Source organism: Gymnoscopelus braueri (genome assembly GCF_963280865.1).
Source record: "Gymnoscopelus braueri genome assembly, chromosome: 12".
NCBI classification, from domain to species: Eukaryota; Metazoa; Chordata; class Actinopteri; order Myctophiformes; family Myctophidae; genus Gymnoscopelus; species Gymnoscopelus braueri.
In genome coordinates, this window is record NC_137614.1 from 14,190,321 (window position 1) to 14,203,853 (window position 13,533).

General features: G+C 42.0%; 1 protein-coding gene across 2 annotated transcripts; it reads left to right on the forward strand.

Annotated features, from left to right (window-relative positions):
• Positions 1–637: 637 nt before the first annotated feature.
• LOC308097230 (ceramide kinase) lies at positions 638–13,473 on the forward strand. 2 transcript variants are annotated; one of them, XM_080444894.1, is made up of 14 exons: positions 638–675; positions 924–1,095; positions 3,083–3,178; positions 4,074–4,211; positions 4,823–4,951; positions 5,924–5,987; positions 6,106–6,251; positions 6,356–6,430; positions 7,007–7,159; positions 7,699–7,804; positions 9,034–9,137; positions 9,776–9,975; positions 12,231–12,541; positions 12,933–13,473. In XM_080444894.1, the coding sequence occupies exons 2-14, from the start codon at positions 957–959 to the stop codon at positions 13,045–13,047; spliced, it is 1,776 nt and encodes a 591-aa protein (XP_080301020.1). In that variant the 5' UTR covers positions 638–675; positions 924–956; the 3' UTR covers positions 13,048–13,473. The 2 variants fall into 2 exon arrangements, with proteins under 2 accessions (XP_080301020.1, XP_080301019.1); XM_080444893.1 differs by lacking the exon at positions 638–675 and adding an exon at positions 718–811.
• The last annotated feature ends 60 nt before the right edge of the window (positions 13,474–13,533 follow it).

Consider the following 13,533-nt stretch of genomic DNA (forward strand, 5'->3'; position numbering starts at 1 on the left):
ACTCAAATTTGTATCTTATAATTGAATAATCAACTGTATGATTACTTCTTAAAATTGCATCTATAATGTATGAATGCGTTTCATACTGGGTGCGTGTGTGGTATGAAAATATTTTATCACTCATATTTTGGGGGGGAACAATTTATTTAGATTATTTTACAGACTTTTACAGACTATTAGTCGTATTGTGTAACATTTACATCCCAGAATGCAAAAGTGCAACACCCCATCAATTGAACAATCGATCGATCAATCAATCAATCAATCAATCTCAGTGGTTCTTAAGTGAGTCAGTGCCATCAGACAAGTCCAGGTTTTATCTATCTATCTATCTATCTATCTATCTATCTATCTATCTATCTATCTATCTATCTATCTATCTATCTATCTATCTATCTATCTATCTATCTATCTATCTATCTATCTATCTATCTATCTATCTATCTATCTATCTATCTATCTATCTATCTATCTATCTATCTATCTATCTGTCTATCCTGTCTGTCAGGTTATGCAGGAATATGAATATCCTACCCATGGAGTCATGGACAACCTATTCTGGTTGTGTGAGTCTGTAAGTGTATTCATTTGTATACTTACGTAGTTTCGCTTCTCTTGTCCAATCGGGACACTGAGGCTGCAGCATGCAGGTGTCAGGTGGGAGGGACTGTCAGGGTATGTTTTGGAACAACACCTATGTTATGACATAGTAGGTGCCACAGAGTGGTTTGGAACTTTCTTTGGACTAGATTATTTTATTGCTATTTGTGCATCTAATTTAAGCTCAGATGAAGATGGATAATTAGGATTGGTACGGATATGCTGCTGATTGATGAAGATAAAAAATTGATTCCCCCCCAGGATATAGTCTAAAAAATGTGATATAAAATGTGATCGTAACAAATTGTTATTGTTGACCGCAGTGTGACAGAAGCGACCCTGCGATCGGTGCGTTAATGGACATTTTCAGATGCAGGATGGATCAGAGGCTGGAGTCCAGTTTATGGGTTGGAAAGAAAAGGTACCGGGCGGTGCTGACCGGCTGGTACTTCAACTGGACTGAAGTGGACAAGAAGAATTGCGACAAGAAAACCAGTAAGTGTGTCGCTTTTTCACGATATAGTCTTTCATCTCCAAATATATAGTTGGACGTTAATTTAGGCTGGCATTTGAGGGTAGCGCAACATGTAGCCATGGTTCACATGACGCTCGTGTGTCACAAGCGTCATGGAACCGAGTGTTCCTGGTTTTAGATTTTACATTTACAACTCTCACATGTACATAAACGTTCAAATTTCAAATATAAAGTGCTACTGCTAACCCCTATGCCACGGATGTAACAAGTTGAGCCGGCAAATGTCTAAGTACCTGTATATTCCGTATTGTTAAATAAAAAGCTTTTTAATCCAATCGCCGGCCATTTTCTCCAAATTTTCTCCGATGCTTTCAACTATGCGACATTACTGGTTTGGAGGTGTATTGCACTCTGATACATTACAAACAAATAAAATAAAAAATAGAAAATGGCCGCCGATCGAATTAAAAAGCTTTTTATTGAACAATACGGTTGATACAGGTACTTAGACCTTTGCCGGCTCAACTTTTTACATCCGTTGCATGGGGGTCAGCACTTTATATTTGAAATTTGAACGTTAATGTACATGTTGTAAATGTAAAAACCAGGAACACTCGAACACTCGAAAACCAGGAACACTCGGTTACATGACTGTCATGGTATGACAGTCATGTTTCAGGGCTACGCAACATGTAGACTAGGCAGAGTATTGTTTCCAGCCGTTAACATGGGGCACACAAAATATGGACGCACGTGTAATTAGGCTGCCTGTTCAACCCGCAATGTTGTTGCCAGGGGTGGAAAAAGTACTCAGATGTTTTACTTCAGTAAAAGTAGGCTATCAATAAATACTGCAATGTAGAAATACATTGCAGTAAAAGTCTGGAATGCAAAATGTCCTTGAATAAATATAAGTATTGGCATCAAAATGTACTTAAAGTACCAAAAGTAGAAGGTACTCATTATGCACAGCACAGACTTGTCCCATTTCACAAGTTTTCAAATGTATAAAATGTATAAAAATCCTTTGAAAATAGCAGATCTACAAGTGTGAGGTTGTAGATTGGCTATTTTCGAAAATGTGTATTTGAAGTGGTTAAAATACATGTTTTGTGATAATAATCAAAATATACAAAGTAGCCTAACTAGTCATAAAGTTTTCAAATAATTGCAGTAAAAGTATAATATTTGCCTCTGAGATGTAGTGGAGTATAAGTAAAAGTACTGAAAATTGGAAGTAGGCCTACTCCAGTTAAGTAAAAATACCTCCAAATTGTACTTAAGGACAGTACTTGAGTACAAGTACTTATTTTACACCACTGGTTGTTGCTATATGCACTAAAGCCACCCATCCTGTCTGACAGCATGCAGAAACAAGACTACAGATAGTGAGATAGAATCAGAATCAGAATCAGAATCAGAATCAGAATCAGAATCAGAATCAGAATCAGAATCAGAAGACTTTATTGCCATGACAACAAAGAACAAGAACAAAAACACTACAAACAAGACATGCAACCATGCAGCTCAATCATAACAAAGAGGACAGGACACGCACGCACGCACGCACGCACGCACGCACGCACGCACGCACGCACCGCACATTTGACCATACAGTAGGCCCATAGCATCAGCCAACAACTCATAATAACAGCATAGACTAGAGCAAGACAGTTGAGGTTCACATGCAGCCCAAGAACATTATCCAACAGTAGGACACACAGTCTTCTTCTCTAATTTCTTACAGGCCATCCATGAAGGTACCTTTAATGATCTTTTCTCTTAGTTAATATTGATTGATAACAAAATAGATATTTAGCTTCCATAAGGTGGAAACGGTCAGAATAGCTCCAGTGCTGGAAGGTAACTACAATGTAAGTACATTTACTCAAGTACTATACGTAAGTACAATTTTGAACTACTTTGACTTGAGTTGACTTTTTTGCTATATTTTTTATGATTTTTATTTTTTAAATAGATAATTATATCCTACTTTTTTGATTGAAGTTTCAGTACCAGTGGCTGAATTGATCGGAGTGGAAGATGACCGGGTGGAGATATTTCCCCTCAAGTCTGTTGAAGACACAGACAAAGACTTCACAGGTGGGTTTAACCACTTATATGCTGCCCTATTTTATACACTATCACCCCCCCCCCCCCCCCCACATAGCTGATCTACAAGCTGTCGATGCGATGGTTGTGAGTTGTGACTGTGAGCTTGTACATCTGGTATTTTTGCTCTTTCTGAAAAGTTTTGGAAGATTTCATGACATGCCCAAAATAGAGACGCCAGGTTGAAAGTGATTAAGGGAAATATTAGATGTCACCAACGCAGGGCTACAAGCTGTACTAAACCAAACAATAAAGTAGCTTTAAACATTGCTCATGTAAACAGGCCCTTTATTTACCCAATATTCTTCTTGACTCCACACACTGTAGCTTATAGCTCCCCTTTTACATTTTTAATTAAGCATCATAGTGATGTTTTGAGCAAAATCCACTTCATCACATTTTGACATCACATAGTATACTGGAGCTTTAATTAGCTGGTAGTAGCCTACATAGGCCTACAGCAGTAGTTTATGTCCCAGAGACCAGAGCTAATGTTGCAGAGTGATTACTTTAGGGCTACGACTATCAATTATTTGCTTAAGAATTATTATTATTATTATTTTATTACGTTTTCAATTAATCAAATAATTGGGGGACTTTTGTTGTTTCGTTTTTATATATCAACAAATCAATGCGAAACAATTATTGTTTTTATGGTTGATGAAATCGATTAGTCTGATTGACCACTTATGCCGCATTTTATACTTTATCGTACAACAGCGTCATACTAAAATAGCAAAAATAGCCAATCTACAATCTCATCGAGCTGCGTTGTGAGTTTTGTAGATGCGCTATTTTCATGATTTTTTATCGATTAAATCTGTTAGGTTAGATAACTGTTGCACCCCTGGTTTACTTTGAGTACTTCCTTATCTTCCTTATTCAGTTTTTTATGTGAAGCGCAGCAGCAGTGGTGGTTCCTATGGGTTGCTATGGAGACTGGGCCGAATCCAGTTCAGCTGCCCTAGTCGGGATCTCAGAGACCAGTGGACAACGCAACTACGAGCTGCCCTCAAAACTCACAGTAAGGATGCATTCATTTCTTAGCGATTATTCTATCAATCACTCTTTTGCTAAATCAAATCATCGAGAAGCTGGATTTTTTTTAAATATTTTTTATTGCGCGGCAATATGCAATGTAGATCGGCTATTTTCTGTATTTTCAAAGCTTTTTTATAATTACATGGTCAAAATGGGATCAATTATTAATCGATTCTTTTATTAAATTATTGATCATCAATATTTTTTTATAACCGATTAAACGAATTAGATCGATTAACTGTTGCACCCCTAACTCACAGTAAGGATGAGTCATTATACTGTATGAATGATAAGACTGAGAGCTGGAGCCCGACCGATGCCAGATATTTGGGTCCCATGCTGATCCCGATTTTGGAGAGTCCTAGACCACCGATTACCAATGTTTTGATGGACATTTTATCCAAAAATGCAGAATCTTGTAATCAATTTGAAAAAGTTAAACCAGACTTTATCTACACTCGTGAAAAACATGGGGTCATGATTTTACTATACATGCCTGACTATTTCCACTATCATTAACAGTCCCTTGAGGGCGGTGTAACTGACCTACAGTGTTTTGTTTGAAACTGTTGTGTGGTTATCTGTCATCGCCAGGCCCTCTACGGCCTCACAGACTGTTGGTGTTCATCAACCCATTTGGAGGAAAGAAGAGAGGAAGAAAGATCTACCATTCTGTGGTTGCCCCCCTGTTTGAGCTGGCTGGTATCAGCTGTCATGTCGTTGGTAAGACAAGACAACGTACCTCTGAGACACGTTACATCACCATTGAAGGTTTTCAATAGTTTATCTATCTATAGCCTAAATGCACAGAATCTCTGTGTATCTGTCTGTGTGATGGGAAGGGAAGGGAAGTCGATCGGATCAGCGGCTGATCATAAATATTTATCTGTAAATGCACATAATCTCTGCCTGTTCCCCGCATATCCCGAGAACCGCCCGAATTTGGCGTGTGCATTGCCATGGACCCAAGGGTGTGATGTGCCAAAAATCTCTGTCTGTCTGTCTCTCCTTGTCCCTTTTATGCCCATATATGGAGATCCCTGATGTCATCAATATGATGTCATAGTAATGACATAGACTGGCCTCCAAGATTGTATAACGCTTTAAATCAGGGGTGTCGAACTTGCGGCCCGCGGGCATTTTGCTGTGCGCGGAGGTCCAATGCAGCCCGCAACATGATAGAAAACTAGAAAAGGTGCTCCTCGGAGCACTGCCAGACCCCTAGTGGTTGAAATCTGAAGATCAGAGCACTACGTCACGTGAAGCTTGGCCAATCAAAAAGAGGGACAGGTAGGAAAAGAGGGACAGACCGACCGACCGACAAAGCCTCATGTAGGCCGACCCCCTGGGTCTGGCAAAAAGTTAATTCATACTACCTCTAATGACACCGCTGCTTGGCTTCTTCCAACAATAGAGGCAGTTATCCCCCCACCCCCCCTCGCCGCTGACTGTACCTGTGAAAGTTTATGGTGGCCAAACTTGTTCTGTGAGAACAATAGCCAAGCCATGGCCATGGTCAATTAGCATACTGGTTGACCATGGCCTCTCTCACAATGGAAGCTTGTTTCCATGTCACTTTATCAATTTTGAATGGCTTTTAAGGTTATTGTGTGATTTTAAATATTAAATTCACATATTCAATTATTCAAAGATGCTTGTAATTTATTTAGTAATTCCTTCACTTCTGTTGTATAGTGACTGAGCGGGCAAACCATGCCAGAGATCACCTACTGAAGAAAGACCTGACAGGCTTTGACGGGTAAGACGTGTGTCCATGTGGGCGTAAACAACACAGTGGAATGAGGAGCATTACAGCTGAACTGCACTCACTGGGAGAATGAATTTATGACAGAAACTCTTGTGTTTGCTCACAACAGTGTGGTATGTGTGGGCGGGGACGGAATGTTCAGCGAAATACTGCATGGTCTGATTGGACGGACGCAACAGGAGGCGGGCCTTTCGGAGAATGATCCCACCGTGACTTTACAGCCCTGTGACCTTCACATTGGGATTATTCCTGCTGGTAACAGATGCTGTGAAGCACACAGCAGTATATTAGTCCATAAATACATTTATTAAAATGTAGCTTTGAGTGGCACATTCATCGTGTTGTATTTGTACCTACAGGCTCTACAGACTGTGTGTGTTTTGCCACAGTGGGAGTGAATGATCCCACTACGTCAGCTTTGCACATCATCATTGGTAAGAGATGCTTATGTTCAGGGTTCGATTTGTGAAAGAAAATAGAGTGGGCTTCCATTTTCTTAACCACTTAATCCCTACAGGTATATACTGTACTTCTTGTACTTCTCATACAGTGACGACATACAGTGACAACAGACGATTTACAAGCTCATAATATGTCACATCATGTGAGCTTGTATAACCTTTTTGCTATTTTTGAATTGAAATTTTTAATTTGGCCCAAAGTATGGGATGTCAGGTTTAATGTGGTTAAAATATTTTTTTTTCAAATGAAATTGTTAAATTGTGATCTTATCAAACATAAACAGATTCTACAGTCTACATTTCCCAAAAGGAAATGCATGTATTTAATTCAGTCTAAGCACATTCCCCCCTTGCCCCCCGCAAATCAAACCCTGGTTATATTTCCCTTGCATATAACACTACATCAACATTTCAAATAATCCCCACACGGACTCAGTTCGTTCCTGAATGATTGGAAATCACTTAAATCTTACACTTAAACCCTTGTTCCACGCTGAGAGGTCTAGACTCACTTATTTGGTCTTCTGTGTTCTTTAAAACCCCCTGCAGGTGACTCTCAACCTCTGGATGTGTGTTCTGTCCACCACCCCTCTGCTCTGGTACGCTACTCTGTCTCTCTATTGGGATATGGCTTCTATGGAGACGTGCTGGCAGAGAGTGAGAGACACCGCTGGATGGGGCCTCTCAGATATGACTTTTCAGGTATGGCGTGCCCGAGAAGTCTGATCTACAAGCTCGTTTTGTGATCTTGTAGATCGGCTATTCTCACTATTTTCTATTCTATTTAGCTTAAACTAGGGACGGCAGCATGAAAATGGTTAATCCGAGGAATGGATATGATGGCATTTGTTTTGTAAAGGTTATATTTTAGCGATACTTCTGGGTGATCAGGTGACATGATGCTCAAAATATGAACCTGAAACTGACAACAATTATGTATTATACACACTGGTTGACGCATTAGGGCAGCCCTGATCAAATGTAAAAATATTCCAAAGTTTTCAATACATTTTTCAAGATCTTTCAAGATTTTTCAAAAGATTTTAAAAACATCTGAACGTAAAGTGGTTAAGCTGTTCCTCCTCATTTTGCTGGGGACCCCCTGGAACCCCCTCAAGGACCCCTAGCGGTTCCCGGACCCCACTTTGAGAACCACTGGGTTACTGTACATGACTCTGTTTCAAGTCTTTGAAATTGCATACGGTGTATACAGAAAGTCTTTCTGCTTCTTCTCTCCTTAGGTTTTATGGTGTACCTGAGTAACAGGACCTATGCAGGCATAGTTCACTACATTCCAGCAGACCAGCCGCTCTCCAGCCCCAGGGACAACACACGCTGCCTCTCTGGGTAAACAGAAATACTAGTGCAAATTAGATAAATTATTATAGGTATGTTGTTTAGATAGATGCCAAATTTACCTTGTAGCACATACACTCTCCATCTAGGCATTTAGCAGACGCTGTTATTGATTTACAAAGTGCAAAGTTGGAGTAAGCACCATGATCCTTTATCACGAGGAGTTAAAGTCATACATACCATAGCAAAGGTATACATACAGTAAATCCTCCAAACGTGCAGTAAAATCCTCCTTTAAGAATGTACATTTGTACACTCTTAACACTCAGAATGTAATAGTCTACTGTAGCTGGTTTCTATGCTGTACAGTGTATCTACTGGATATTTGTATTGATCAAGTCATCACTTGTCACTATGACAACAACTAGTCAGCCTTTGGTACTCCCCCTTGATACTCTAATCACAATGAAAATGACCTATTTCGTTAGTGTGATGGGTAACACCATGTTTAGAATGGACAGTGTTGTGTTGGAAGATTACAACACATTTGTGAATTGAGGGAACACCTATTGATGCCCAATCCTAATCCCATACATTTAGGAGCTATGACATTAAAGGTTAAGAAACAAAGATTAACCTAGTTTTCAGGACACAGTCAAGTCCCCTCATGGGAATGGTGGAAAGTGTTCTTGGCAGTTGCATCATAATTGCATGAGTGCCCCAGACATGGTCTGAGTTCACAGTTTGCTCATCATCCTTGTTGCCACATGCAACAGAGACTCAGGTGTTGGGTTTACCTTAAGGAGGGCAGGAACCATGCCAACGCTGGGGGAACTTGATCTTGAAGAAAGATGAGCTAGAGTGTAAGAGTATTCACGTGTCTTTGTCTTGCTGTCACTGAGTAGAAGGTAGAAGTAATGCATATACAGTAGGAATGGAATCCAAGGTAATTTGGTTTGTTATCCAGTGCTTGTGTCAAGTGCAGCCTAAAATCAGATTTATACTTTGTCTTACAGCCGATCTACATAGCCGATAATAGACGATCTAGAAGCTCTTCACAAGCTAACCTACAAGTCGCCATTCAATGCACTGTGAGCTAATAGATCTGCTATTTTGGGCACGCGACACCGTAATACAACGTAGTACGACGTGTCTCCAAGCTAACGTGTTGAATCGCAACACATTGTTTGCTTGAACATCAGTTCTTGTCGGCAAGAGAAATGGTCATGTGATGTAGAATTATTTGGGTGACTCACTGAAAGATGTTTATGTGTGTTTAGGTGCAGTGTGTGTTCCAGGAGTACAGAGAAGCTGTTTCCCCCGTCTTCAGATTGTGGCTCACTGTACAGCTCCCATTACAGCCAAGTCAGTAATGATTCAGAAGGTAACAAGACAAAACAGAATGACACATATTCTCACTCTCAAATAGTACTATAGTGACTTCATGGGACAAATGTGACCAAACGGCAAACGTTTGACGTGACGGGGGTCCCGTCCCGTTCACGTCCTTTGACGGCCGTCCTGGTCACTTCCGCATTCCTGGAATGCGTAAGTGCCGTTTTCAAACCCAAGACGTAAAAGGGTGACGGATCCGTTTAAATGGCACGCCATCTGAAGCGGATTTGAGCAATCAGAGGCACCGCCGACGGCGCCGAGCAAGCCGTTAGGCGAGCGAGTCCCCGTTAGTGGTGGGAAAAAAACGTTCATTTCAGTGAACAAACGATTTCGTTCATGTTCATGGCAATGATCCGTTCAAATGATTCCCGTTGTCTGTCTGTCGCGGGAACAGCCTGCCCTCCCGTCCTGTGTACGAGGGGAGGGGACGGGGGGCATGAACGAAAGCGAAATAACTAGTTATTTTAAACGAATCGATCATGAACGACCCATCACTAGTCCCCGTGCCGAACGTTGCGAAGTCCGCTCACGTGCACACACACATGCACGCATACAATTAAAGCTAGACATTTACACGGATCAGTGCTATTTTCCCATATATCTCTCTATCTCTCCATCTCTCTCCAGCTGCTGGATGGGTGAGAGTGGAGGGCAGGTTCAGGTGTGTCGCTCTCACATGTATGTCCAGCTCCTGTCCCAAAAGTCCTCTGGGTCTGTCTCCCTCTGCTCACCTGGCCGATGGGACAGCGGACCTCATCCTGGTGCGGGAGACTCACCCACTAGGTTTCCTCACCTTCCTCCACAGACACACCACTGCAGAGGACCAGGTACTGTATAACGTCTGCCACAACATTGTGACACTGAAACAGGAACATGTTATCTATAGATGAGGTACTTTACAGTAACTGATGAATAATCTGTTACTTTACATTATTATGAAGTCCACGTAGCAAATAACCTAGACCCTTATAGAAAGTTAAAGTTGTTTTGTTCCATAGACCTGCTGTTATACTTTAGAGAGGCTTAGCAAGCGTTACATACGGTTGGTAAAAAAACTATCTGTATCTGTTAAATGTATAGGTTTTACATATAGAAATAGTTAAATACCCACCCTCTCACCACACACACCTAGGTATTGTTGACTTTCCAAATGTATTGATGTTGATGAACATGACAGAATCAGAAGAATCTGTTGGCCAAGTATGTTCACATATGAGAATTTGGACTTGCTCTCATAGAAGAAAAATAAAAAAATAAAAGAAAAATGTATACAGCAGTTGAGAGTAAATACTATAGTAGTAGATCCTGTAACACCGGCCGGATAGCTTCCAATCGATTGGCTAGTTCCACCACATACTTCAGACAGGTATCTCATGACATAGCCTATGGAATACCTGTCTGAAGTATGTGGTGGGATACCTGTCTGAAGTATACCTGTCTGAAGTATGTGGGACTCACTATCCCTCCAGGCCCTGGAGTGACAGAGAGTCTGAGATTATGTATTCGCAAAAATTCTATAATTGCGAACGCAGTGGAAGGAGGCGCGCCTCCGCGCAAGTGGAGCTTACTATGAAACCGTGCTTGAGTTGTGTCTCTGTGTGTGCCGTGCTCGGGTTGTGTCTCTGTGTCTCTGTGTGTGTCTCTGTGTGCACTGCCTGCGTGCAGCTCCTCTGAGATAAGTAAATGTCCAATTTAGACGTACCATACATCAAATGAAAGGTCTTTGAAAACTGAACACACCTGTCAAGGTTGCGTTTAAGCCCGCCCCTTCCCCCGGAAGCCACGCCCCGGAGAAGGCTCCTAAAAACTCCCCATTGAAACCCCATGTTAAATTAAAAGTGCCCGAATCGCGAGGGACAGCGAGTGCATTTTCCGGCAGCGGCTGCTGCCGGTGGCGGCGGCGGCGGCGGCGGCAGCGGCTGGAGCTGCCGGTGGCGCGAGCTTTGGGAGTGTGCTGCGTTTGTGTAACGCAGTCCCCACCAATATTATTTACGATTCTGTGCCTATCGGTACATAACTCGGACGGCGCTTAGTCGAATAGCAGACCATCGGCCGGTCGTCGCGGGCACTCGCGCCTGGAGGCGCTCGGGCGCGACTCCTTGGCCTCAAGGTCTGCTGATTCGGCACGCCTCTGTCATGGTCCAAAACTATACTTTATCGGCGGAAAAAATAAGTTGACTGCCGCTCCTCCACCGGCAGTTCCGCTGCTGCCGCTCCTCCACCGGCAGTTTCCGCGGCAGTTCCACTGCTCCGCCGCTCCACCGCCGGCAGTCACTGCCGGGAGCTGCCGCTCCTCCACCGGCAGTTACCGCGGAAGTTCCGCGGCTGTTGCCGCTGCCGGAGAATGCACTCGCTCCTTCTGCGAATCGCTCCGAAACTTTTTCTACCCCCCCTAAGTGGGGGTCTACGAACAAATACTTCGGGCTCGGATTTTGGCTCCGCCCCCCGGAAGTGGGTGAAACAGGCACTTCAAACACTTTGTTGAATTGTTCAAAAACATTCAAGTTTTTTTTTTGGTGAATTTGTATTTTTCTAAGATGCTCCTTTTAACGCAGATTCTTTTTAAAAAAATATATTTGTTACTTTTTTTTTTTTTTTTTTTTCGTTCGCTTCCCGCGTCCGCGCGTCTTACTTGTATATTTGTCATTGACACACTGGAATAATATAGGGGGTAATATAGAGGGTTTATTTCTTTGGCCTGCTGGCAGCGTGCACAAAAGGTTTTATAGTGATCGGCGCGCGCGCGCGCACACACACACACACACACACACACACACACACACACACACACACACACACACACACACACACGTGGAAACATAACGTCCACCTCTGCCGTGGGCCTGGAGGATATAGATATATTGTAAGAATATGTATAAAAAAGTATATCGCTAAAAATAGGAATACAAGGAGTATATATCTATAATATAATATACAGAATTCTTTCTCATTTCTCATTGTCATATAAAAGCCTGCATATTGTGGAAATGCAGACTTCCCCCTAGCTGTGAGTGTCAGAGCTACATAACAACGCTATTATGAGGTAATATCTGTATCTTCTTTGTCTTTTAACATGTCTTAGTTCGACCTGCCCTTCGTGGAGGTTCACCGCGTGAAGGCCGTCCGTTTCTCTCTCCCTCCGGGTGAAGAGGAGGACGAGGATGAGGAGTGGGAAATGGGTGGAGTGACAGGTGAACAAAACAGCGAGACCAAGAGCAGCGATGGATCCCAGCAGCATCTGGCAGGGTGTGAGGCGGAACGAGGGATGGGAAACGACAAGAAGAAGAAGCAGAAGAATGAACTACTTTGTGGACTGTGCTGTAGCAAGTCACCCTCAGTCTCCGTGTGGAACTGTGATGGAGAGATCCTGCCTTTCACTGACATTTTCTGCAGGTGAGGGATTGATCAAAGTTTAATAGTTTGTGCTGAATATGAGGTACTAATGTCACTGGGGCCAAGGACAGGCTTGAGAGACCTCCCCATAATTGAAAGATCACAGGGTCGATCACCATAAATAATACAAGTCCTGTTGATGCTATGCTCCTGAGAAATACATTAAACCGCTTTCTTACGGTTTTGTAGTTCACTGTGGAAAGAAGCGTTTAATTGAATTGATGGATGCACCCAATTCTATTTGTAGATAATCAGCATCAAGGGGGGACACCAGAAAAAAAGACCATAAACAAACTACACAACTTTTATGTTGCGGCTGTATTCGCCATAGCATCACATACAGTAACATTCTGCCAGTCGTTCATCTGCCATGCTGTATTTTCTCCCTTAGGATCCATGGTCAATTGGTGCGTCTCTACGCTCGGGGCATTGAGGACGGAGCAGCTATCCAGAACTGTAGAGAGGGGACCAGGAATTGCGAAGGGATTCGTGTTCTTCACAACTAATGTTTGTTCAGTTGTGCAGTAACTGCGTCACCTCATTAGTGAATGATGATGTGGGTTTAAAGAAAGGGAAATGGTGAATGTATCAACGCTGTAACCAACCAAGCCTTCGGTTTCTGTAGTTATCTCTCTTGCAAAAAAAACGATGATTCAGGTAGGTTTTAGCAACAATATAAAACCTATTAATTCTGTTTATTTATTCTGAATGTTTGTGTGTTTGATGTGGCTGATCCATGATATACGTACTAATGATAGACTTTATTGTGATAATGTTTTCTACACAAATGTGTCACTTGAATTTGATTATGTACTGTAGTATGGTTTTTGCTGATGTCAATATATTTATGTTATGAGTGTCCAAGTCAGTGACATTGTTGCACATGCTAAAAGAGACCAAAAAGCTATTGAATAAAAGCATTTAAAAGACCATATTCAGTAAATCCTTTTAATCAAAACAGCACATCAGACAAGGACAGACATCCTTTCTAT

What these genes read in the sequence shown, in the direction of transcription:
- LOC308097230 (XM_080444894.1), top strand. Translation starts at nt 957, where the DNA reads ATGGACATTTTCAGATGCAGGATGGATCAGAGGCTGGAGTCCAGTTTA. An exon ending in AACACACGCTGCCTCTCTGG is followed by an intron (nt 7,805 to 9,033) that starts GTAAACAGAAAT and finishes ATGTGTGTTTAG; the next exon opens with GTGCAGTGTGTGTTCCAGGA. An exon ending in ACACCACTGCAGAGGACCAG is followed by an intron (nt 9,976 to 12,230) that starts GTACTGTATAAC and finishes AACATGTCTTAG; the next exon opens with TTCGACCTGCCCTTCGTGGA.